The sequence below is a fragment of the Chaetura pelagica genome, unplaced genomic scaffold, assembly GCF_000747805.2.
Source record: "Chaetura pelagica isolate M959 unplaced genomic scaffold, ChaPel_1.0 scaffold45, whole genome shotgun sequence".
Taxonomy (NCBI): domain Eukaryota; kingdom Metazoa; phylum Chordata; class Aves; order Apodiformes; family Apodidae; genus Chaetura; species Chaetura pelagica.
Genome location: NW_009953217.1, coordinates 331,574 through 357,139, shown reverse-complemented (window position 1 = coordinate 357,139; position 25,566 = coordinate 331,574). Strand labels below are relative to the sequence as shown.

At 53.3% G+C, this 25,566-nt stretch overlaps 1 protein-coding gene across 1 annotated transcript in view; it reads left to right on the top strand.

The window, feature by feature from the left end:
* The window catches only part of NCOR2 (nuclear receptor corepressor 2), a 184,468-nt gene that overhangs the window by 134,880 nt on the left and 24,022 nt on the right, over window positions 1–25,566 (top strand). The window contains exons 17-26 of the mRNA XM_009997678.1: window positions 1,966–2,108; window positions 8,198–8,345; window positions 10,683–11,238; window positions 14,394–14,514; window positions 15,556–15,703; window positions 21,319–21,474; window positions 22,062–22,201; window positions 22,284–22,389; window positions 23,096–23,200; window positions 24,085–24,188. Of these exons, the coding sequence (XP_009995980.1) occupies window positions 1,966–2,108; window positions 8,198–8,345; window positions 10,683–11,238; window positions 14,394–14,514; window positions 15,556–15,703; window positions 21,319–21,474; window positions 22,062–22,201; window positions 22,284–22,389; window positions 23,096–23,200; window positions 24,085–24,188 (1,727 nt within the window). The remainder of the gene's footprint in view (window positions 1–1,965; window positions 2,109–8,197; window positions 8,346–10,682; window positions 11,239–14,393; window positions 14,515–15,555; window positions 15,704–21,318; window positions 21,475–22,061; window positions 22,202–22,283; window positions 22,390–23,095; window positions 23,201–24,084; window positions 24,189–25,566) is intronic.

Below are 25,566 nucleotides of genomic sequence, written 5' to 3'. Positions count from 1 at the left end.
TGTGACACAGGGGACTGTCCTCTTTTCCCCTGCAGCCTTCAGCGACTTGGGGGGGGGAGGGGTAGGACTCCCACCCGGGCTTGTTATCTCTCGCGGTAGGTGGCCGGACATCCTCTTTTTTTATTTATTATTATTTTTGAGAAGTCTCAGTCTGCCAGCAGGGTGATGGAGGTCGTGGGTTTGGCTGGAGGGAGGCTGGGAGTTGCGGAGTTAAAGCTCCAACTTGTTTCTTGGCTTGCCAGGGCCTTTTGTGGTGCTCAGCGCCTGTGATGCCTGCCTCTTCCATGCAATTTGATAAGCTCAGGTGCTGGGATGGGGCAGGATACAGGCACTAGCTGAATGTTAACTCCTGCTGTGCTGGGTGTGCTGGTTTTCTCCAGGACCTGGGAAGCAGGGGAGAGGAGTTTCATTTCTTCTGGTGCCATCTGTTCAGTACAGACATACCCTAGACGGTGCCCTCACCTTGCACGGATCCTGCCAGAGGTGCATCCCTTGGGCCCTGATAGCTTGTGGTTGTACCAAGATCAGTCCATCCCATGGGGGGTTTGTTGTTGGCTTGAAGCAGAGGTTGTGCTGTCCCTTATGTCCAGGCTGGGGCTCGGAGGTGACACGTGGCAGCAGCATGGTGAGTGCTGGCAGCTGCCATGGCTCCCAGGCATGAGCAGGGCTGTGACCTGGAGCCCTAATGTGGGATCACTGTGGTCCGGAGCCCCACAGTGTCAGAGCAGCCAAGTAAGGATTTGAGGATGGAGAATGGAGATGCCCAGGTAGTACCTATTCTTGGACTTCATGTTTGGTGGCTTCTAGGCAAAAAACCCCAAACAAAAGAGGAAGATGTTCTTTGGTTCATTCCCTGTTGATTTTAATCTTGAAGTTGGTTTTTGTGAGAGTACCATGTCCTCCCTGGGCTCACAGTCTCTCCATCCTGCATCCTACACAAGGTGCAGGGGAGGACCTTGGGAGCTGTTGGCTCGATGATGGCATCACGTTGGCAGCCAGGAGCCAGACAGACCGGAATGACCTGGCAATGTCCCACAGCTCTGGCCCCATCAAGCACCACAGGAAGGATTGGCCATGCACTGGTCAGGGTTTCAGGCTGTGAGGTCTTATTTCCCAAAAAGCCTGGATGGTCCTCACCTGGGTCACCTCTTGGGATGGACAGACCAGGGTGCTGCTGCACCCATCCTTAAGCTGCAGTTGTGACTTCCACCTCCAGCTGTGGGACTGGGGCTGCCCAGACACCCCTGCAGAGACTGCAAGGACATGGGGGCCTGTCTCACTCCTTCCTCCTCTTCCTCCACCATGTTGGGTTGCCCCAGTGCTGGCAGGAGCCCTGTGCATGGGTGGCACCATCTTGCCAGGACTTTCCCCCTTTGGCCTGATGCTTTTGCTCCCAAGTCTGGGATTAGCACTAATCCTCTGGCACAGCCCTTCCCAGCTGGGACATCACCTGGGCTTCCCTGCCTGCCTGCTTCCACCTCCCTGCCTGGCCTGGTCCTCCCCATCCATAATAGGACTCTGTGCTCCAGCCCCCTGAACTGCCTTGTCACCCCAGTCAAAGCCATCTCTGGGGCATAGGAGGGTGGGGAGAGCCTTGGCTTCGTGGTAGGGACTAAGAGCTGCCATCCCAAGTTCTCCCAGGCATGGCAACACCACCTGCAGCCATCCCAAAGGAAGGGAGCACTGCTCACCTTCGTGACTGCCTGGTGGCTGGCTGAGACATGGCTGTGGGATGTATTTTGTTCCAGAAGCAGTCAGCATAGTGCCTTTTTTTCCCCTTGGAAAGAAAAACTCTCTTGTAGGTCATCCCCTGGCCTAGGAAGCTGTTCAGACGGGTGCTGGTGACCGTATTGTTCCTGTGGAGTTTGGCTTGCATGAAGAATGTTTCCCATCCTGCAGGGATAATGCTGCTCTTGTGCAAGTGTATCTGGTGTTAAACCCTTCTCCTTTCTCCTGTGTCCACAGGTCTCCTTGAGCATGGGCGGAACTGGTCAGCCATTGCCAGGATGGTGGGCTCCAAGACCGTGTCACAGTGCAAAAACTTCTACTTCAACTACAAAAAGAGGCAGAACCTGGATGAGATCCTACAGCAGCACAAACTGAAAATGGTGAGAGCCCTGTCTCAGCCTGTGTTGGGCACTGTAGATACTTCCCAGGCAGTGCTTATGTGCTTCCCACGGCCAAGGAGGGTCTTTATCATCTTGGAGAACATACTGGAGTGAAAAATCTTGGGCCTTGGGAGTGGGAAGCAGTGCAGGAAAGGGTTGTCAGGCCCCAGGAGGTCTGGAGGAGGGGGAGCAGCTGTGTGGGAGATGCCTGGGTGTCTGGAGCATGGCTGGTACGCAGGGAGATAAGAGGGAGCAGAAGGAGGAGCGGGGCTGTGGTGTGTTGGCCAGGACACAAGCTCAGTCCTGGCTGCACAAATACTTTGACTCCGTTGAGGTTTTGCTGTTTCACCCTCAGGAGGGGAGATCCTGGCTGGGCACCCTGTCTTTGTGCCTTGCAGGTACTGCAGTTACCTGTTAAAATGCTGGTTTGCCCCAGAGAAATTCCAGGGTTTAGGACAATATGAGGAAGGGCTGGTCCAGACAGAGATGACAGTTTTCTTCAGGGCTGCAAGCAGATGCACACCTCTCTATGCCTCAGTTTCTCAGAAGTGGCTAATGCTGCTGCTTTTCTGGCATGTGGTGCAGGGTGTGAATGAAGTGAGGTTTGTTTAGTGTTCTGGAGATAGGACAGACAGCTAAGAGCCACTAAGGATTATAATTATTTCATTTGTAGAGTATCCTGGGGTTCCTGGTTTCTGGCTAATAGAATTCACATGGCTAAGCCCCCAAGGGGTGCTTTGAAAATGCAAAGGACAATGTTCAATGCAGGAATCTCTCCAAGCCAGCTATTACAGCAAGAGTAAAAAGAAAGACAGGAAAACATTCAATGACTCACCCAGGAATTTAATATCCTAGTCAGTCTATAGGAATGAGAGAAGGAGAAGACATTGGCGATTCTTTTTTTATTAATTCTCTATGCACAGAGACACTCCTGTGTTCCCATGTTTCACTGAATTGTTTTTAGAAACAATGCAAACAAACTATGTAAAAGACCCCAAGACCAATATAAAGAGTGGAATGAAACATGCATCAAGCCCTCCAAATATAAAATGCTACATTATAAAGGTATCATTGTTCGTTACTGGGGAGAATCTGAAATAAGATCATGCAGCTTAGCTGGCAGTGGAGCTGGTGTATATTAATTTACTCTGCTTCCTAATGTTTCAGAAATTATATCACGGAAGTCTTTTTCTGCAGAACTACATTTTTCCCTGCATCCGTCCCTCCAAGGCAGCCACTAGACTTCTCCACTCTAATTGCTCACTCTCACTTGCAGTTTATATCAGGAGCATCATTTTATTTTTTGAGCATTGGAGGCTCTGGGATTCTGTTGTGGAGAAGAACAATGAACGTTCAGCTGTTATTTATTGTGTTCTATTGTTTTGTGGCAACAGCAGATGCCAGAAAGCTGAATGAAATGAAAGAACAACTGAGGTTAAATTGCCATAGACCTTCCTTCCTAACTCCTAAATATACTTGCAACCAAACCAAGCCTCCAAATCTCATCCTGTACCCAGTAGTCAGCTGTGACCTCTATGGAGGAAGCACGTGGTGATGCAGTGTGGCAGTTCCATGGTGTCTCCAAATTATTCCCTGGCCTCACCACCAACAGCTAATGTTGATCATGTGTGGGGAAACACAGTGGTTCTGCTTTTCTTCCTCTTGTGTAGTGAGAATAAACTTAATTAGCAGATCTTGTTCGTTTCCTAAATGGGGCTCATTAGTATTGTAGCCCTGTCTTCCAGGTAGGTGTGACAGCAGGTTTCAGGAGCATGCAGGTGACACGAAGGAGCTGCAGGGACAGGTGGGCAGCAGTGACCAGGGTGGGACGTGAAGCAGAACCTGGCAGGTCCCCTCCCTCCCCAAAATGTGGCACAATGCCGTGTGGAGCAGGATGATGGAGCTTTGGGGACCCTCCAAGCATCCAAGGAGAAGGCTTTGGGTTGCCACAGGTTAAAGTGCCTGGCATGCAGACACTCCTCTTCTGCCTCTCCAGAGCCCACACGGCCTGTACACTCCCATGGGCCACGATAGGTGTTTTAAGTCGCATCCTTTTACCAGAGTGGTTCTTCCCCAGGGCAGGAGCACACAGGGGCTGGGGAGCTGCACGTGGGCAGTGTCAGCACACAGAGCCCTATCTGCCCCCACTCCCATGCTGCTCAGCACTCACCAAGACCTCCAGCCTGGAATCCTACTGCACTCCAATGAGGCTGGGTGCTGCAGATCCTCACTCTCTTCCCTCTGCAATATTCCCGTGGATCAGGGTGTCCCTGCCAGCCAGCTGCAGCAAGGGCCAGGCAGCGTGTCACTGCTGGGGCAGGGTCAGGCCACCTCGAGGCTTGGCTGTGTGTTTTGGGTTGGTTTCGCTGCTGAGCTGCTCGGGTGTGTCCCAGGGATCCGCGTCACTTAGCTCTGATCTTCTGCACGCCGCGCTCTCTAATCTCACATCTAAGGAAAGCAGGACATTGGGGCACATCATGTCCTCAGAGTTGTTGCTCTTGTTAGGAGTTGGAGATTAGATGCTGTCTTCACCAGGACCTCTTTGTGGTGTGATTGTTATTTTGGTCTAGTCACTGCTGGGGCTTGTTTTGGCTTGTGTAGTGAAGATGAGAGAGTAATTTCTTGGGCTGGTGCTGATCCTACTTGGAGGACCAGTCTTTCAGACCCCTCCAAGCAACATCTATGCAATTCCTTGGGTTTTTTTGGCTGGTGCTGGCTTTGCACAGCAAAGCTGCTCCAGGAGGACAGCCTGATCACCCTTCTGGAGGGTGAACAAGTCTACCTTGCATTGCTGGAGAGCATTATCTGAGGATGTGGAAGTGATACCCTCCTCACCATGGTGGGCAAAGAAGTCCTGTCTGTGGGATCATCTCTCAGTCTTTTCCCATTGCTGCTGGCTGCTCCTGCAGCAAAGCACAGGAGTCATGCTGTGGTTAGACCGAGTCCTGGTGCAGTCCCAAATACACATCATTACCTCACACCAGTCTGGGAGTGCCTGGTCCTGCTGAGGCTGATGCTGATGGGAGGTACCAATGTTCATAGTGGGATTTGGAAGCTGTTTTGGCTGGTGCTGCCACATCAGGTGGTGAGTGCAAGGAGAGTCCAAATTTGTCAGGATGGCTGCCCTGCCTGCAAGGCAGAGGGCCAGAGAGGTGTCAGGCCTGAGGGCTTTTGGCATCTCCAGCTCCTCCTCCGGGACAGACAGTGCAGGGGGGGAGGCGGTGCCCAGAGAGTGCCTGGCACAGCAAGAGGGGGAGGCAGGGAAGAACTGCCCACCCTAGCCAGGCTGGGAGTCAGCTTGCTGGATGATCTTGGTGAGGCAGGCTGCTCACGTGGCACCAAGTCATGGATGCCCCTGCAGAAATACCTGGTGATAGGTAGAGACCAGAGACCCCATGGGCTGGAATAACACAAAATGAGCATCAGAGTGCCCATAGCAAATGGTTGTGACATTTTCCCGTGGCCTCACTGGTAATTGCTTGGATTAAGAGTATGTTATGACAATGGGAGATGCCTGGTCCCAGGCATGGCTCATAGAGACTCGTCCATGTCCACCACAGTCATGGCTGGGATCCCATGTCAGATGTGGTATTCCTGTGGCTGCTTACCGAGACCAAACAGAAAAAGTCCCCTTGCCTGGGCAGGGTGTCAGGAGCCAGGCTACAAAAGAGGGCCATTCTAAGAGCCACAGTGGTGGCCTGACCATGTCTCTAGATATATCCAGGATCTGCTGCCTGGGTTTCATATCATCTTCCCTAAATACCAGCAGTGGGATCTGCCAGGAGAGGGACCCAGGGTGCCCCCAGGGCAGCTCTATTGGCAGCTGCCGGGCTCTGGCCTTGGAGGGTGCCAGGGCAGAGGCTGGTTCCCAGCTAATTCCCCAGCGAGGAGCCTGTTCCTGCCTGGGGCTGAGTCATGGACCCGTGAGTAAGAGGCAGAGAAGCCTTTGCCATAGTAACGTCGGCGCTTTGTGGCAGCGTTAGCGTGATGGGAACTGCCTGTGGGATCATCTCTCAGTCTTTTCCCATTGCTGCTGGCTGCTCCTGCAGCAAAGCACAGGAGTCATGCTGTGGTTAGACCGAGTCCTGGTGCAGTCCCAAATACACATCATTACCTCACACCAGTCTGGGAGTGCCTGGTCCTGCTGAGGCTGATGCTGATGGGAGGTACCAATGTTCATAGTGGGATTTGGAAGCTGTTTTGGCTGGTGCTGCCACATCAGGTGGTGAGTGCAAGGAGAGTCCAAATTTGTCAGGATGGCTGCCCTGCCTGCAAGGCAGAGGGCCAGAGAGGTGTCAGGCCTGAGGGCTTTTGGCATCTCCAGCTCCTCCTCCGGGACAGACAGTGCAGGGGGGGAGGCGGTGCCCAGAGAGTGCCTGGCACAGCAAGAGGGAGAGGCAGGGAAGAACTGCCCACCTTAGCCAGGCTGGGAGTCAGCTTGCTGGATGATCTTGGTGAGGCAGGCTGCTCACGTGGCACCAAGTCATGGATGCCCCTGCAGAAATACCTGGTGATAGGTAGAGACCAGAGACCCCATGGGCTGGAATAGCACAAAATGAGCATCAGAGTGCCCATAGCAAATGGTTGTGACATTTTCCCGTGGCCTCACTGGTAATTGCTTGGATTAAGAGTATGTTATGACAATGGGAGATGCCTGGTCCCAGGCATGGCTCATAGAGACTCGTCCATGTCCACCACAGTCATGGCTGGGATCCCATGTCAGATGTGGTATTCCTGTGGCTGCTTACCAAGACCAAACAGAAAAAGTCCCCTTGCCTGGGCAGGGTGTCAGGAGCCAGGCTACAAAAGAGGGCCATTCTAAGAGCCACAGTGGTGGCCTGACCATGTCTCTAGATATATCCAGGATCTGCTGCCTGGGTTTCATATCATCTTCCCTAAATACCAGCAGTGGGATCTGCCAGGAGAGGGACCCAGGGTGCCCCCAGGGCAGCTCTATTGGCAGCTGCCGGGCTCTGGCCTTGGAGGGTGCCAGGGCAGAGGCTGGTTCCCAGCTAATTCCCCAGCGAGGAGCCTGTTCCTGCCTGGGGCTGAGTCATGGACCCGTGAGTAAGAGGCAGAGAAGCCTTTGCCATAGTAACGTCGGCGCTTTGTGGCAGCGTTAGCGTGATGGGAACTGCTGCTCAGACAGGAACGTGGGGCTGCTGAACAGCTGCCGTGGCCGAGGCGCCAACGCTGGCAGTGCTGGGGCATCCCCGCAGTGCCGAGCTGGGCGAGGGCACCAGGGAGCCCTGCCATGCTCCCACCACCTCTCCGTTTCTTCACAGAGCCCTTTCTCAAGGGCTTTTTTTCCCCTCTCTCTTGCCCTGTTTGATAAAAATAGATTTTGAGTGAGCAGTGTTTCCAAGCAAAAAGCAGTTGTATTTGTTTGTTTTATCTGGAAGTTTTTTACAGGATTGAAAAGCTGGGTGGGGGAGGGGGGGGACCAGCTCTTCCCAGCACAGAGGTCCAGAAGCAAAGTTAACATTTCCACCATGGCTTTATCTTTTCATCCATGTAAATAAACGTCCTACACACGTCATTCGTGTGGGGTTTGCAGGGAGAGCCGGAGATGATGGGCCTGTTCCTACTGGTAATATTTACTCAAGCAGCAAGAGCAGGAAACAATAGCAAAGCTGAGACTTTTCCTTTAGGCCAGCGGGAGGGAGCAGCTCTCAGTGCCCTCGTGGCTGTGGCATGTGTCCCAGCAAGCGGGGATGGGGCCATCATGGGGCAGGATAGGGCACCAAGCAGCTCGGCTTTGCTATGCTGTGCTGCACAAAGTGTCCCCACCACCCATCAGTGACAGCCTCCCCGGCACAGGAGTCAAAGTCCTTTGGCAGCACCTGACTCAAAAGCTGGTGCACAGAAATGTTGGCTGGGCCATTTCTGAGGCATCAGCTCTGTTATCTGCAGCTGAGGGTCAGACAGGCAAGTCTGTTCCCACGGAGACTGATTTTTGGAGGGTTTGCCCAGGGAGGCTGTAGCAGTGTTAGCATCCCTCTCAGCCCTGCAAGTAGGACCAGTGCTGTCCGGTCCCACGTGGCTTCCTGTGGAGTTTTCATTCTCACCATCTTCTGCCTCTTCCCCAGGAGAAAGAAAGGAATGCCAAGAGGAAGAAGAAAAAAGGCACCGCCGTTCAAAACGAAGAAGCTGCGTTCCCTCCTGCAGCTGAGGACGAGGAGATGGAGGTGTCAGGGGCGAGTGGGAATGAAGAGGAGATGGCTGAGGAGGCAGAAGGTGAGGGGGCTGTGGTGGGGGGACACGCTCAGCTCGTGGCATTTTGGATATCTCTGGATTTCACGTGTATAAGGAGTGTCCTAGATCACTGCCCTTCTCCCGTGTCTGTCTCTTTGGATGGTTATTTTTGGGAGCCCTTTGGTTCCCAATTTCCATCAGTGCACACTCCAAGAGCACCCAACTTACCAGAGCCTGGCGTGCTTGTGTACTCTTGTAGACAACATTTCATGCTGGTTACCTCCAAAGGAAGGTCTCTAGGTCCTTCGCATGGTTAGATAGCCACCACCATGGGCTCAGAAAGAGCTTAGGATGGCCTCAAGGAGGTTTAACCCATCAAGGTTTGCATGTGCCCATCCCTGTCCCATCAGTGCATCGCTGCTGCTACTACTACCCTGGGCAGTGGAGCTCCTAGTGGCCAGCACTGCCAGCAAAGGCAGTGGAAGTCCCAGTTTCCCACTGGCAAGGCTGGTGTACCTTAGTGGGTCTTTTCCTCCTCCTTTTCCCTTTTAAGGCAGCATTTTCCTCCCTCCCAGCCAATACCAAGGAAAGGAAACAACTTGAAAGTGACAATTTTCAGCTATTTATCGCTTAGAAAGCGCAGCAGCGAGTTTGGAGAAAATGTGCATAATTTTCCAACAATAGCCCCATTTGACTTTTGTCAAAGTAATTTAATAACTTAACCAGCACTGCTGGCACCATGCTGGTTCCTGGCCTTAGCACTCAGGCTAATGGGACTCGAAATGGGAAATCTTTTCAAATCATCGTTGTGAGTGACTCATTACAAGGCAGATTCCAGGTAAATCTTTGTGCGAGGTGATACGTGACTCAGAGGCGCAAAGTAAAAGGTAGTTATTGCTCTTTGCAAGAGCACTTGAGAGGAAACAATGTATTTTTGAGATTAGAGACAGATCTCTTGACATGCTCCCCAACCTGATCAGCCAAGCCTTGTTTCTTGTTCTGCTACAGAGCTGAAGAAAGGCAAAAGCAGGGGGATGAAGTGTCATGGGTGCAGAAGTGCTGGGGCTGTTACGCAGAAGATGGCAGGCTCCTAGGTGACATTTGGGGATGATCAGGGAATAGCTTGGGGTCATGTGGCCAGCTGGAGATGGGGAGAAGGTTATGGCATGGGAGTTCAAGTGTAGACCATTGATTCAGCATCTGGAGGGAGCATGCTGGAGCTTAGAGTTTGGCTGAGTCTGGGACAAGGCACCGTTGGGTGTCTTGATGTGGCATTTAGGGTAGTAGTTGGGGGGACAGTTTGACTGTAGGCACTGTAAACCTTGTCCCTGGGTGGGGGACGGGACACCTTATTGCTTGACTGCAAGTGGGTGAAAGGTTGGAGAAGACTGAGATTCCTGACCAGTATGGTGCATTTCCTGTGGAAGAAGGATAGATAGTGCTCCAATGTACAACTCTTGGGACACAGTCCCTCTGTGCCACTATCTCACGAGTGTTTGAAAAGCTACCTGTTCTGCCATGGAGATGGACAAGTCAAGGAATGTGTGGGATGAAGCCTTTGGGCACAAGTATGAGAGCCATGCCAGGCAGGGACACACTGAGATAGGACTCTGGAAGTCTCCTGGTGCTCCTGGCCCTAGTTATGTGTGTCCAGCAAAGCTTGGAGGGAACGATCCTCTCTCCAGCTGTAGAAACAATCTTTCAGCAGCACCTTCATCTGCAGCAACACATTGAAGTGTGTGCTTCCAGCTCACTTGAAGCCGTTGGTGGCAGATTTGAGAATGATCCTTTCCATGTAATAATTAATCTGTCCCACAGCACTGCCAGGGCTGTGCTCTCACCGACCCTGACCTCCTTTCTTTTGCCGCTGGCGGCTTCAATAACAACAAACACACGCGGTGTTTTGGGATGGCCCCCAGCTGCCCTGGGGTGGCAGAGCCAGGGACACGGGCGACGTAAGTTGGCGAGCAGGGTGCCAGCCAGGTGCCTGACCTGGGGGGAGCAGACCTAACCTAGAGCCATGGGTGAGAGGGCAAAGAGGGAGCAGGGCCTGTCCTGTGGATCCAGCCAGCTGCCAAGGTTTTTCCTTAAAATCCAGCTTCCCAATCACTCAGTCTCCAGGCTTTTGGGTGTGTGGTTTTGCATTTGGGTGGGGGTTAACAACACCCATCGTGCTGGGCAAGCAAAGAGGCCCCCAGAGCATCCCTTTGCTTAATAGGCTCTGGATCCGGGCATCCCAGGACTGGGATAGCAGCCTTGGGATCATCTCCCCCTCAGAGGAACGAGGGCGTTCTCCTCCCATGGGAGGGGGTGGAGGCAGCGATATGGGAAGCGAGAGTCTTGGGCTGATCCTTATTTTTATTTCTTCCCTTTTCTCAGCTGCAGTAAATAACAGCTCCGACACCGAGAGCATTCCCTCGCCAAGGCCTGAAGCCAAAGAAGGAGGAGAAAACGGGGCCAAAGCACCACCTGGGCCAGGAGGTGACTCTGGTGCAGAACCGGCAGTCAAGTTGGAAGAGGCTCCAACACCCCCCGAAGCTCCTGCTGCTCCCACCACCAACCCTGCTCCCTCTGCCAGCCCCCCGCCGGAGGCAGCTCCCGAGCCACCCAGCAGTGAGGAGAAGGTGCAGGAGGACGTGGTGGTGGACGTGGTGAAAACGGAGGAGCCAGAGGAGAAGGTGAGCGAAGAGCCCTGCAAGAGTGAGGTGAAGAAGGAGGAGAGTGAAGACAGCCAGGAGAAGGACAAGGGGAATGACAAGAAGGTGGAAAGCAGCATCAGTGGTGGAGGGATGGCGGGGACGGAGGGGACGCCCAAGGCTGAGAAGAAGGAGAGCCATAAAGGCAGCAAAGGCCCCGGGGTGAACCCTGACAGTGACTCCAGCGCGACTTGCAGCGCAGATGAGATGGATGAGCAGGATGCTGTGGACAAGAGCAGGTAGGAGCGGGGAGAGAGGTGGGTAAGTGCATGGCCTGAGGGCCAGACAAGAATCTCTGTTGCGTGCCACAGTGCCCATGTGTGCTGTCATGAGCTCCTCTTTGGGAATATCACCACTTAGGCACTCCCCCAGGCGAAGGGACATGCCCGGCTGTGTCCTCAAGTGACTGTGGCCCTTTGGCCGTCACTTGCCAAGGGGCTGTGACACAACGGGCAGCGCCATGTCCCAGTGTACGGGTGCTACTGGGTAATGGCCATGGGCAGGTGTTGGATGCAGAGCCACTGTGTCTGCTGGTGACAGCCCATCTGAGTGATGCAGTGAAGCAGGACATGCCCTCAGGGACAGCAGAGTTGTGCAGGGACACAGGCTGCTTTGCCAGTATCTGGCATAGGGATGGTTTCTGTCCAAGTCAGTGTTGGCAGGAGAGAAGTCATGTCAGAGTTGTGTTCCCAGAGCAGAGTGGGGGTGAGCTGCTCCCTTGGTGAAGATACTGCTTGAATTTGTAGGTGTGAATTATCCGTTCTGACCATAGAGGGAGGATGTTGATGTGGACTAGGAGAGTTTTCCTGCAGTAATGCTACTGAGCCTTTACCTGAGCCACTGCTGTCCCAAGCCCTCCACCCACCCCTGGGGCCCACGGCTGAGAGTGCCTCTGACCCTTCCTAAGTGCCTTTTGGGACAGGGAGGAGAAACACTGGCCTCCTCTTGTCCTGTTCTCCTCCTGGTCCTTCCCACAGAGCCCTCCCCACCCAAGAGCCTCACAAATGGGTAGAGGGCTTCTTGTGTTTTAAAGAATATATATGAATACATAGATCTCTGTAGCACTTACTTCTCAAATGGCTCCTGCTTCCATCCACTCTGGGTCAGGAAGGACCTCTGAGTCCACCCTGGTATTGCACTTAGGGACAGCACTCTGTTCCCACTCCCCACTTAGAAGCTGAACTGGGATGAGGGGCCCTCTTCCTCCTTCCCAAATGGGAAAAAACCTCCCAGCAATGGAGAGTTGAGGCCAGTAGAGCTGTGCTCCTCAAGTTTCACATCAACCCAACCGAAAACAGGACAGCAGAGGCTTGTACCTACTTCCCAGCAGCAAAGGAGCATGTCGTCTTGGGAATGACACTTTCATCCCCAGCTCCTCGCTGAGTCAGCGCCTATGTCACTTGTCAAACAGTTACCAGCTTCCAGGAATATTAAACATTAAACAGGCATCCCTCAGCTCCCGGGCCACTCCTCCGGTGCAGCGGTGAAGTGCGGCTGATGGCAGAGCCTGCCAGCACAGAAAGCTGCAGCCAGCACCAGGCCTAGAGCTGCCCAGCCTGGGAGCCCCGAGAGCTCCTACAGGATCTCTCTGCAGCCAGATCAGAGGTTCTGGCACCATTGTGCTCCCAGTGGGGACTCTGTTCCCTTCCCTGCTGTAGCTTTCTCCCTGGCATTTCCCACGGGCCAAGGGCTGCTCGCTCACGGGCGGTTGCCGCAGCGTGATGGGATGAGCAGGACGAGCAGCCGAGATGCCGCGTGAGCCGCCCCGTCACCGCATCACCCGATGCTCGCCCGCCCACCCAGCGCCGGCAGGGCGTGGGTGCTCTTCCCTGCACTTGTGACAGCACCAAAATGTCTGTGGCATCTCCCAGAAGGGGCCAGAGGGTGGCTGGGATGTCCTCACAGCAAGAGGGAAGAGGCACAGGGTTTGGTGTGAGGTGTAGGGGCAGCCTGTTTTGGGTCCTCCTGCAGTTCACACTGGCAAGACAAGTCTGGGATAAGGATTCACAGCCTTAACTCATCAAAGCTGAAGAAAGCATCAAATTATCTGTGGTTCCACATGGCGTGTGCTGCAAGAAGACTGCTGTCCCCTTCCCCTCTGATGCCAGACACAGTGCAGAGCGAGGACTGGGGTGATCCCAGCACTGAGATGAGATTGTTCCCTGCACGTGGCCTCACCATGCTTGTTTATTCATCCAAGGGTGAGCATGGGATGACCTTGAAATTTATAGGCTGAAGAGAGCAGTGAAAGAACAGCTAAAATAAACAAATCAAGCTGTAAAGCTTGAAAACTATGAGCTGGCTTCAACACATTGGAGTTGGGAAGGAGAGAAGACAGAGATGGCCTGGAGAGATCACAGAAGCACAGAATATTAGGGGTTGGAAGGGTCTGAAGATCGAGTCCGACCCCCCTGCCAGAGCAGGGAAACAAAAAACCCAAGCAAAGCAACAACAACAAACAAAAAAACCAACCCAAGCAAACAACTAGGGCAGATCACTCAGAAAGGCATCCAGACAGGTCTTGAAAGTCTTCAGAGAAGGAGACTCGACAACCTCTCTGGGGAGCCTGTTCCAGTGCTCTGCAACCCTCACAGTAAAGAAGTTCTTCCTCATGTTGAGGTTGAACTTCCTATGCTTGAGTTTGAGTCCATTGCCCCTTGTCCTATCACAGGACACAAGTGAAAAGAGCTTGTCCCTGCCTTCTTGGTGCCCAGCTCTCATGTATTTATAGACATTAATTAGATCCCCCCTCAGTCTTCTCCTCTCTAGACTAAAAAGCCCCAGGTCTCTCAGCCTTTCCTCATAAGGCAGATGTTCCAGTCCCTTAATCATCCTCGTAGCTTCTGTTGAACTCTCTCAAGTAGATCTCTGTCCCTGAACTGGGGAGCCCAGATCTGGACACAACACTCCAAGTGAGGTCTCACCTGGGCTGCGTAGAGGGGGAGGAGAACCTCCCTCGGTCTGCTGGAGACACTTTTCTTAGCGCACTCCAAGGTACTGTTTGCCTTCTTGGCCACAAGGACACATTGTTGTCCCATGGACAGCTCTCCAGTGGCTGCAGGTCCCTTGGGCAACGTGTCAGATTTTTCTGTTGAGTAACCTCCTGTCAGACAAGTGTCCTGATGGTGGATGCTGAGATGTGTGGAGGGGTAGTTGCTATCTAGACAGGTTTGAGGCCAGGGCAGCAGCTTTGCAAGGCTGGAAGCCCAAGTGCATAATGTGTTCAAGATCCGTTATTCCCAGCAGCCAGCCAGCAGGAGCACACTCCTCTCCAATGAAGGGGATGTCATCAAGGCTCAGCAGTGTAAAAGAGAGGGATCAGGGCACGGGGGAGCGATGGGACGTGGAGCTTGCCCATGGCATTGCCTGGCTGATGTGCATGCTTTGTGTCCAGGTTGCTGTCCCCCCGGCCCAGCCTGCTCAACACTGCCAGTGACACCAGGCTGAACTCCTCCCCTCAGAAGCCACTGGACCTGAAGCAGCTGAAGCAGCGTGCTGCTGCCATCCCCCCCATTGTGAGTACCCCTGGGACTAGGGGTGCAGCCGCTGCCTCCTGCGTGCTCGGCCATCGGGCTGCGTCGGGGGGACAGGGATGTGCTCATCCCCATGGGTGGCTGAGCTCATGGTCTGCAGAGAGCAGTGCCTGGGCGGTGTGAGTCCCCAGCAGGGAAGGTGCTCTCCATGCAGAGTATGTTCCCAGCTGCTGGAACGACTCTGCCAGCAATGGTGGGATGTCCCTTGAGCTCTTGTATCAGAAAGTCGTGGGAGGTCCAGACAGAAAAAGCTTCTCATTGCCGCGTGACTGCTGCCTCCCATTGCTTTAAAAAGCCAGTGTGCACCTTCCCAGCCCTGTGCTTCTTTTCATCTCATGTGCTTGAAGGATACCACATAAGAAGCAATTATTCTCTCTCTCATCCAGAACCTCTTCTTGGTTCCCGTTTCTAGCTAGCCAGTAACTGTGTACTGAAAGAACTTGTGTTCTCCAAGGCTGATGGTTCCTCCTGGTGCAGTGGCTTGGGCTGTGACAAAAAGCACCCTGGTATCTCCAGGGCCAACACCAGAGGAGCAGCATTACTGGGGATGGAGGGAGGAAATCCCTGCTTTGGGGGTTTATGTGCTCAGAGAGGACCCATTCCTGATCTTCTTCCAGTTTCCCATGTTACAGCTTCTGATGTGGCTGCTCCAGTGTAATTTCTGGCAAAAATTACAAGCACTTAACTACAAATTAGAGGTTTTAAACAAGGGAAGTCTAAGGATCTCCTACGGTGTCACCAGCACAGAGTTGATACTCTTTGTTGTGGGCTTTTTTAATCCTCTGTGGCTGGTGAGCTTTGGGTCCCTGTTTGGGATAGTTAGATTTGTGGTGACAGCATGGGGCAGATGCCTCTAGTAACACCTTGATGTCTCCAAGACTCTCATGGATGTCAACAAGCCCATGGCAAATGCCACCAATTCTTATTGCTTTGCAGATTTCCGAAGGTTTCTCGGAGGGGATATTGCAGAGTGGAAGCGTGAAGCCTCAGGTGCCTCCCCACGCCTTGGCCCTTTACCAGCAGCAGATCACGAAAGCCCACGAATCTGCCCGCGAGGACATGCCCCCAAACAAGCTGTCACAGTCCCAGCAGCAGCAGGCAGAGAAGGAGCAGCAGCCAAGCAGCAGTCCCAGGGGAAAGAGCAGGAGCCCAGCTGTTGGCGACAAGGAAGGTAGGAGGGTGCGCGTGTCGGTGCGTGTTCATCCCCACAGAGGTGCCCAGTGTGTGCAGCTGTAGGCAGCCAGCAGCTTTCCTCCTCTTGGGTGGAAACTTGCTTCAGCCCTTGAAAGCTCTTTAATAGCATCTTGAAGCAGGACCAGAGAGGCATGGCTAATTTCCCATGTTCATTAGACAGTACATCATGTCTCATTGAGCCTCCAGCAAACACCGGGCCAGTGTAGAGCGCTGAGGAGGTGAAGATTGCCTTTATTAGCCTCTGCCATTCACTTGAGAGCAAAGAGGCCTGGAGGCTTGCCAGGGCTCTGGGTACAATGGCTCTTTTCTACCTTGCTGGCTTTGGATAAAGAATGCTTTTAATGCTCAGCGGGGACCATTATTTCATTTAAAATCAATGCTAATACTGTGACTTGGAGTCCAAAGGTTCCTGTAAAGATTCCCAGTGCTTTCTCCCCGGAATAGCTCTGATGTGGTTTGGCTGCCTAATGAGCAATTCCGAGTTTCCCACCGTAGAGCATCTGAAGCATTATTAGCTTGAGCACCTGGGGATCAAGGTTAAGGAGAGACGGGAAGTCCTGATGAGACCATCTTCTAAATGTGTTTTTAATCTGAGTGTCAGAGTCTTTTCCAGTTCAGAGTCTCTGTCCCTTCCCCTCATAGCCAGCCTGCAGTTCAGTTGTGTGTGAAGATGAGACATGGTCACCAGTGGCATGATCAGAGGGACAGGGAGGTCAGGCCAGGGGGTGCAGTGTCCCCCAGTGCTGGATTCTGCACAGGGGTGGGTGCAACTGCAAAAATTACCTGCTGAGGCATGGAAGTGGATGAGATGACACTGGTGAGGCAGATCTGCACTGGACTTGGGCTGTGATCTTTGCTGGAAAATCACTGCACTAGTTCACCCTCTGGCAGCCAGGATCTTGGCAGCCAGCTCTGCAGTGTCCAGGCCCAGGTATTTATTCTTCAAGCTGTCATGTCCCTCTGGACAGAATTATGTGTATAGAAGAAGATCTGATTGCTGGCACTTGGCCAGATTTTCTTTGAACAGTAAATAGCTCCATGTGTGCATCACACCTCCAGGTTGTTTTGCATGTAAGCAAGGAAGGTGACTGCTCACCTTGAAAGAAAGGGAGTTTCCCCCAAGTCATGGTGTTGGCACTCATTAAGTCCCATCTCCAGCTGATCTTGTCCTGCTGTGTTCCTGTTTGCTTCCCAGGTGGAGCAGTCCCCTCCAGCTCTCCCCACTGGCAACGGGTTATCAGGTTTGATCCCTTCCTGCTCTGTCATCCTCTGTGGATCTGGTTTTCCCCAGCTCAGCTTCCTGGAGAGCTAGGAGACACAGACAGCCCTCAAACCCAGAGCTCTGCATCGCCCGTGTCCCAGCCCTGCAGGTCCAGCCTCCTGGCCACAGGAGGATGAGGAGATGAGTCAGATTTGTGTGTGTTAGGTGCAGGGCAGGGTTTAGGAGCTGGATGTGAGCCGTGCTGTTTTGAGGCTGTTGGTACCATTATTTAATGCAAGGGTCGGATAATGCGGGTGGATTTTTAAGGCTTTGTTGTCTGCAAAGCACTAAGGATACAAAGCCCTTTCTTCTCTCCTCCTGCACCTCTGTAGACTCTGTGTTAATGAAACTAATTCCACCCCTCTGTACCCCTGTAAACTCCCCTGTCTTGGACTCTACTGTGTAATCTCCCAACCTGCATACCTGTGCATGTGTACTGGGTACCGTGGTGGGTCTGAGCTGCACAGGGGGATCGTAGGCTGGTCTTCTCTGTTTGTGGAGGGAATGCATCTCCCATTTGGAAACTAGCAGGTTAGTGCTCCTTGAGGGAGAAATCAAGTGCCCCAGAGCCCTGATTTCAGTATGGATATGGGCTCAGGCAGCTGCTCAGTGCTGTCTCTGCCTCTTGGAGAACATCCCAGCTGTGGATCAGGGTTAGAGGGGAGATAGCCAGATAGTCCCGCCAAATCTGTACGTCCCTTCCCTCCCAGGCTCTCCAAGGCGTCCCAGTGGAGTGGCAGGCATCCAGGCTGCAGGCCTACACCTCCAGGTTGTTTTGCATGTAAGCAAGGAAGGTGACTGCTCACCTTGAAAGAAAGGGAGTTTCCCCCAAGTCATGGTGTTGGCACTCATTAAGTCCCATCTCCAGCTGATCTTGTCCTGCTGTGTTCCTGTTTGCTTCCCAGGTGGAGCAGTCCCCTCCAGCTCTCCCCACTGGCAACGGGTTATCAGGTTTGATCCCTTCCTGCTCTGTCATCCTCTGTGGATCTGGTTTTCCCCAGCTCAGCTTCCTGGAGAGCTAGGAGACACAGACAGCCCTCAAACCCAGAGCTCTGCATCGCCCGTGTCCCAGCCCTGCAGGTCCAGCCTCCTGGCCACAGGAGGATGAGGAGATGAGTCAGATTTGTGTGTGTTAGGTGCAGGGCAGGGTTTAGGAGCTGGATGTGAGCCGTGCTGTTTTGAGGCTGTTGGTACCATTATTTAATGCAAGGGTCGGATAATGCGGGTGGATTTTTAAGGCTTTGTTGTCTGCAAAGCACTAAGGATACAAAGCCCTTTCTTCTCTCCTCCTGCACCTCTGTAGACTCTGTGTTAATGAAACTAATTCCACCCCTCTGTACCCCTGTAAACTCCCCTGTCTTGGACTCTACTGTGTAATCTCCCAACCTGCATACCTGTGCATGTGTACTGGGTACCGTGGTGGGTCTGAGCTGCACAGGGGGATCGTAGGCTGGTCTTCTCTGTTTGTGGAGGGAATGCATCTCCCATTTGGAAACTAGCAGGTTAGTGCTCCTTGAGGGAGAAATCAAGTGCCCCAGAGCCCTGATTTCAGTATGGATATGGGCTCAGGCAGCTGCTCAGTGCTGTCTCTGCCTCTTGGAGAACATCCCAGCTGTGGATCAGGGTTAGAGGGGAGATAGCCAGATAGTCCCGCCAAATCTGTACGTCCCTTCCCTCCCAGGCTCTCCAAGGCGTCCCAGTGGAGTGGCAGGCATCCAGGCTGCAGGCCTGGTGCTGCCCCCCACCTCCACAGGGGCCTCATGTTAAATGGGCAAGAAAGACCAGCACAGCCACCGAGGGAGCAGCCTTGTGCTCCCCCCCAGCAAGGGGCCAGCTCTGCCCAAGCAGGTACTCCCGTTCCTCCCTGCTCGATAAGAGAGCTTGAACTCTTGCAGCTGCTCCAGAGATCAACATCCTTCACACCGCTCTGGATCCGCTTCAAAGCCACGTCCTGCACACATCCTGACCCAGGCGCTGCTGCCTCGTATCGGCTTGGAGGGCGGCCAGCCCAGCGGTACCTTCCCGAGCACTGCCCTCCCTTCCCTGCCTTCCAGGAGGAGCTGCTGATGGTGGGGCTGGGCAGAGGCAGGCAGCCCTGCCCGGATCTCAGGGACAAGCAAACGGATCCCCTTTCCCATTGCCGAGTTGCCGTCGGGCATATCTTTGGGTATCGCTCGGCGGGTTGAACGCCAGCAGCGTGTTTTGTGTTGATGTAGTTGTGTTTCATTTGGCCTTCGTAGGCGACGAGGAGCCAAGAGCATTAATTTGGATGACGGATCATATAAACTCTGACTCCTTCGCTCCCATTCCAGGGGCTTGATAAACGGTAATAGGAACTCTCTCTTCCCTGCATAAGTGCTGTTTTATCAAAAGCTGGCTGAGTTATAGCCACCCTCTAAATGCGGGGGCAATTAGGAACTGGCCATATTTTACAGGCTGGAGAGGCAGGCAGGGGAGGGACAGCTCCCAAGGGAAGGAGGATGGGGCTTGCCAAGAGCCAGCTGGGATGCTCACAGCCCTGGCTGACAGGGTCTTGGCGCCTGAGAGCATCTTCAGCTGGGACATCCCAGCACCATTCGCCCCCGTGTGAGCAGAGCTGAGTGGGGCTGTGCTGAGGGGGAGAAAATCAGGGAGCATGACCATGCCAGAGCCCCTTCATCAGTCTGGAAGATGTGCTTGGATTCCTCCACACTGGCAGGACAAAGGGATCCTTTCTGGGATCCAGCATGAGGAGAGAAGAAGTTGCAGCTGAGGCCTTGCCCCACCAGCCTGCAGAGGTGTGAGTACCTGGATACCTCTGTGTGCTGATAATGGATTTCTTCTCTCACTGAAGGGGACAAGAATAATCTCCCAGCTTCTGAGTACACTGAGCATTAATAATGATAATGCAGTAAATCCTCATTAAATTGAGCCTCTGATAATCTACTTGCCCTATTATTAGGCTTAGCAGGATTCAGGCATCTATTTTTATCAGAAAAATTGATGGGTAAAGGCTGGGTTCATTTGTGATTGCTATTGTTTACTGCCCAGTTTCTAATTTCTGGTCAATGTGGATGTTATGCAGGTGGGTCTGGGGAAGAAGGACAGTGTAAAATTAAGTGTTTATCGATTGCAAATATATCCTGCCAAACCTGCCTGTAATCCATCCAGAAAAGACTTGTCTCATCTGTCTGCTCAGCAGTGCGTGAGGAGGCACTTGGGATAGAGCTGGTGCAGATGAAGCCAGTCTTTCCCCCAGCAGCCTGCAGAGCAAGGCAGGGTTCAGGTGTCTCCAGCAAGAATCCTCCATCATTAAGCACTACTTAGCCTCTGATCAGCCTTTTTATAGCCAAGTGAACCCAGCATGGCATCCAGTATCTGTTATCTGGCACCCAGGCCAGATAATTTCAGGAAGCTTTCCTGCCCCAGCCCAAGTGCCTTGCAATGGACCGGAAAGCCGTCCCACTCCCCACAGGAGCATCGGTTGTCCCATCTTGAACTTCCTTTGCCTTTGGCAGTCTTGTACAGCATAGTTATCCCAGGTTTTTGGAGAACATCTGGCTGCTTCAGGCACTGCACGTTATTCCCTTCCTATCCCAACAAGCTGATGTTGATTTCTGCCCACTTCCTGCATCCTGCAAATGGTTGGCAGCCGTCCTTTGATAGTGGCTGAGCTTTCATGTTGTGATGTGACATGGGGATGAGCTTATTCCCCATGTGCTGGCCCATGGTGGTCCCTGGCAGTGGGCTGGGGTTCCCCGGGCACCCCATGTGCAGCTGCACAGTGCAGACTGTGTTACCACCAGCAAGCCATCACCTGCTGGATGTCCCCCATGTGCCAGAGGGATGCCAACCTTGGTGCCTCTTGGCTTTAGCCTCATTGCAGGGTTTGGTAGGACCATTGTTAATCCTGCCAGCCCTGCTGTAGGGACTGATGCAGAGCTGTGGGCAGAGGCAGGATCTGCCCAAGAGTTGTTTGCACGTGACCAGGCCCTGGCAAGGAGCTGAACCCTGTGTTCATCCGAGTGATCAGCTGCCCGCCCAACGCCATCTCTCCTGGGTGGGGTGGGATGTCCATGGAGGTCTGGGCTGGCAGCAACCACCAGCAGAGTCACCAACACAGACATCTGTCCTCCCCACTGTGCTTTAAGCATCTGCATAAAATAAACCCTGTCAAATCCAGGCAGTGACACTGAGGCTTTTTCTTTTTAGTTTGGTTGGGGAATTCAGCCTTCATCTCATGGCCAGATCAGACAGAACTGAAGCCACTTCCCATGCTGGGAGCTGGCTCTGGCTTCCCTGTGCCCGCAGGGACTGCTCAGCAAGCTGTTTGCTTTCTGTTTCCCTTGCAGAAAAGTCTGTGCATTTCTCCTCCATCACAGAGGCTCAGAAGCTGAGCGCGGAGCCAACGGCCGCCTCGTGCTGGCCCCCTGTCCTGTCCTACTCCCGGGATGTGATCAAAACCTCTCCCCAGGCAGAGCCCCACTTGTTCCAGTATAACCCACCAGGCAAGTAAAATCCGCCGGCTTCATGGTGTGTGCCCTCCATCCCAACCTGGGGCTGAGGACAGGGGCTGTGGTTGCAGCCTATATCACAGGTTGTGCTCTTAAATCAGTGCGGTTTTTTTGGAGGGTAAGAGAGAAGGTTGAGCAGAAGCCTGCTAACATCAGGCTTTGGCCTGGCCTGGAGCTCCCTCACTGCTGAGGCAGCAGTCTGGGGGTGGCCAGGCAAGTCTCTCAGCTCCAGTTGGGGCAGATTTAGGGACACGTTTTGTTACAGAACAGTGTGGGTGCTCCTGATGCTGCTCCCATCCAAACTCAGGCAGATTTTAGCCCTCACTGCACTGTCCCTCTCCAGCTGGAGGGCAGACGAGTTGGGCACAGAACATCCTTCAGGCTGCAGAGGGAGCGAGGCGGTGATTTAAGTTATTCCAGTCGTTTCCAAAACAATTGTGTGACTTGGATCCTAGTGCTGGAACACAGCCAGCCAGTTCACTACATCCAGCCCCTGCTCTCTCCCTTGCCCCTTTTCTCTCTGATTGCTGCAGCCACTCTGCCTTCCTTCCATCTTGCTAACACTCAGGTTTTCCACACAGGACACCCCATCCCGCTAAACCTGCATGAGAGCTCTCGCTCAGGGCTGCAGAGGCTAGCGAGCATCTCCAACCCTCCTCCCCTCATCTCCTCCACCAAGCACCCCTCCGTGCTGGAGAGGCCTGTTGGATCCATTTCCCAGGTATGGCATCAGGTGTGAGTGACTGGGGAAGAAGCCTCACCTGACTGGTGGCCACTCCCTGACCTCTCCTCTTGCTCCACAGGGCATGCCCATCCAGCTCCATGCACCCTACAGCTCTGAGCACGCCAAGGTTCCTGTTGGTTCCATCACCATGGGCCTGCCACTGACCATGGATCCCAAGAAACTGGGTAAGGAATTGGGTGGCAGGTGTTTTCTCACATGCTCCAAGAGCAGTGGGGAGGGAGCTTGCCAGCAGGCAAAGGAGGAGCACAGGACACAGAAAGGGAGCACAGAGGGACCTGCTAAGAAGATGAAAGGATTAGTCTGTTAAGAAAGCAGAAACACAGGGAGCTAAATTTGTGCAGTACAGGAAAGCCGCAACTCAGTCAGGGATGCATCCCAGCCTATAAACACCCTCCAGCTAATACTGTGATTGAAGGAAGGAAATATATTGCTGCTCACCAGGCTGGTAGGATAAAGAGTAAATGGCCTGAAGTGAACAAAGAAAATGTTTAGTCTGCAGATTCGGAAGTGTTTCTTAACAGCAGGAGGGTTTGGAGCAGGACTGAGTCTGGGGAGGGGGATCTGGGCCCTATTTCCCAGTGTGAACTGTTATAAACCAGCACTGGCTTTTCAACCCCAGCCCGTCCCTGGTGCAGGCAGCACCTGGCAGCACTTCCACTGGGGCAAGAATGAGGGTCTGGCTTTTCTCATCTGTGGTTGTGTGCTCTGCTGACAGCCGCAGCCTTGGTGAAGTCTGTCCCAAAGTGGTGGGGATGGCAAAGACACCAAGGAGGTGCTGACCCAGGGCTGGTGGAGCTGGAAGCATCAAGCAGCCAAGGGCTGCAGCCCTGTGTCCTGCACCTGCACTGATCCGTGGTTAATGTTTTCCAGTGCCTTTTCCTGGAGTAAAGCAGGAACAACTTTCTCCTAGAAGCCAGGCCAGCCAGCCGGAAAGTCTGGTTCTGCAGCCATCCCAGGAGGGCTCCATCCTGCGGGGTGAGGAACTGGGGGGCCCAGGGGAAGGATGCAGGCACTGCCAAGCCTGACAGACAGAGTGCTGGCTGCAGCTGCCCAGTGGTTTCAGGTTTGATTGCTGGGTTGTGCCCAGCTGAAGGGTTCTTTTCACCCCTTTTCTCTGGCATTGCCAGTGGCAGATAGGTCTGTACAATGTCTCAATATGTCTAGCCATCTCCCCAAATCAGGGAGTTGTTCCTGATGGAGCTTTTATGTTCATGGAGCACCTGAAAATCTGTTGCTTAAGATAAAGCAAGACCTGTTTAAATTCCATTGCCTTTTAAAGGCTCTTCACTGTTGCTTCTGCAGCTGGGTAGGGACGACATTCTGTTTCAATATAGCCACTGTGTGCTTCTCTCCCCATTAGCTGGGCAGAAGAAAACAAATGCAAAGGTGTTGCTTTTAAGTGCAAATTCTGGTTTGTGAAATTCCTCAGCTCAGGCAATCGGAAGCCTGAGTGCGATGGGCTGGCTCCAGCCCAGGACACATGCACCCAAATGAACTCAAACCACCCCGAGCTGCATCTCACCAGAGATCTGCTCTGATCACATCAGGAGAGGCTGAGACAGCCTGTGCTTTCTCCCAGGCCTGTAGATCTGCCCAGCCCCTCCACCGAGGCAGCAGGCAGATAATAGCCTCAGAATACCCATTCTTTCCAGCTCCTAGCCCCACACTCACAGGGTCCCTCAGGGGTGGGGTGGGCTCTGCAAGCATGGGGTTCAACAGTGACATTTCTTGGAGGGCTCCTCCTGCACTACCTCAGCTTGCTAGAGTTTGGGTCATATCCTGCTCTTCCTCCATAGACTCAGACTGTTTTGTTCCAAACATCAAATCCAGCCCCAGCTCACTGGCTTTGTGTCTTCCAGGTACTTCCCTCAGCTCTGCCTCAGGAGGGAGCATCACCAAGGGAACACCCACATCCAGACCACCTCCAGAGTCGCCCATCACCTACCGAGGATCCATCACACACGTAGGTCACTTGTCTCCAATGGATTTTGCTTCCTGGGTGCTGGTGGTTGCAGCTTGTGGTGCTGGACACATGGTTTGGGAGTTTGCAGGGTGTCCTGAGCATACAGCACAGGGATGAGCAGTACAGGGGTGGGATGTTCCCATCCTGTGGAGAAGTCTGTGGCCAGAGCCTTTGCAAACAGCCTCCATGGGGGCTGGGATGAGCCCTGTCCCGTGAGCCAAGTCTGCAGAAGCACAGAGCTCAGCAAGCAGCAGTGCAGAGCCTTGCAGCATGTCCAAAACCCACTTTGCTTTTCATAGCTGTCAGGTACAGAGGTGAAAGCAGCTTTTAATGGCTCTGGGAAAATAATCTTGCCAGTGCAAGAAAGTGGAATGGAGAGAAGGAGACAGATGGAGGAGAAGGGGAGGCTGCGAGGTGCAGGTAAGGTAGTGAGGTCTCCTGCCAGGGCTGAGCGTGCTGTTCTAGAGGTCCTGCCCGAAGGTTCTCTTGAGCAGGAAGATACTCTGGCCTTAATCTCCACCATCCATCTTTGGAAGAGCAGCTGGCAAGCAGGCTATAGATTTTTGCAGTGTGAGTTATTGCTCATCTGGTAACAGAGCAGAGAGCATTAAAAAAAAAAACAACACAACAACCTGTTTCCCTTGGGGATTTTGTCTGGCCATCATTCAGATATTTAAAGCAACTAGAGCTCAGATTTTTGCCTGACTCCTTCAAGGAGAGTAACCATTTTTCCTATGGCCCTGGGGACCTGAACCTGTATCCTGGCCCAGAGCAAAGGTTTCACTTCTCTGCTGCTCTGCATCCAGCAGCTGCCAGGAGTGGGTGCTCAGGGGCTGTAAATAACCCTTCAGAGCAAATGTGGGCTCCATCTCTTCCTGTGGGAATGCTTTGGGCAGCAATAAGTGGGCATGAAGGGTCTCGAGCACCATGTGCCAGAGATCAGAAGATGAGCAGTTTGCTGAGGCACCATTTTGCATAAATTTAGGTTGCTTTGTTTGGCTTGGGAATAAAGTACCAAGCTGAGACCCAGGGCATTGCCTGCCTCTCCTGGCCCAGCAGTCAGCACCCCGCTGCTTCCACTGGGGAGCAGGAGCCCCCTGTTCCAGCAGCAGCTCTGGGTATCAGAGCTGATACTTGATCTCACATTAGTCGTCCAGTTCACAGAAGGCAGATCTTGAATATATGCTCTCTGCTCTGAAACCATCTGTCATCACTTGCTTTCAAATCCCCTCTGAGCACGTCCACGGAAGGAGGATGACTTACCCGGGGCTGGTAGAGCTGGTACCGCGTGTGCTGCGAGGGCAAATGGTCAGACCTCTGAACCTGGCACATCCCAGCAGCTGCAGTGGGGTTGGGGGACACTCAGCAGGTTTGGTAC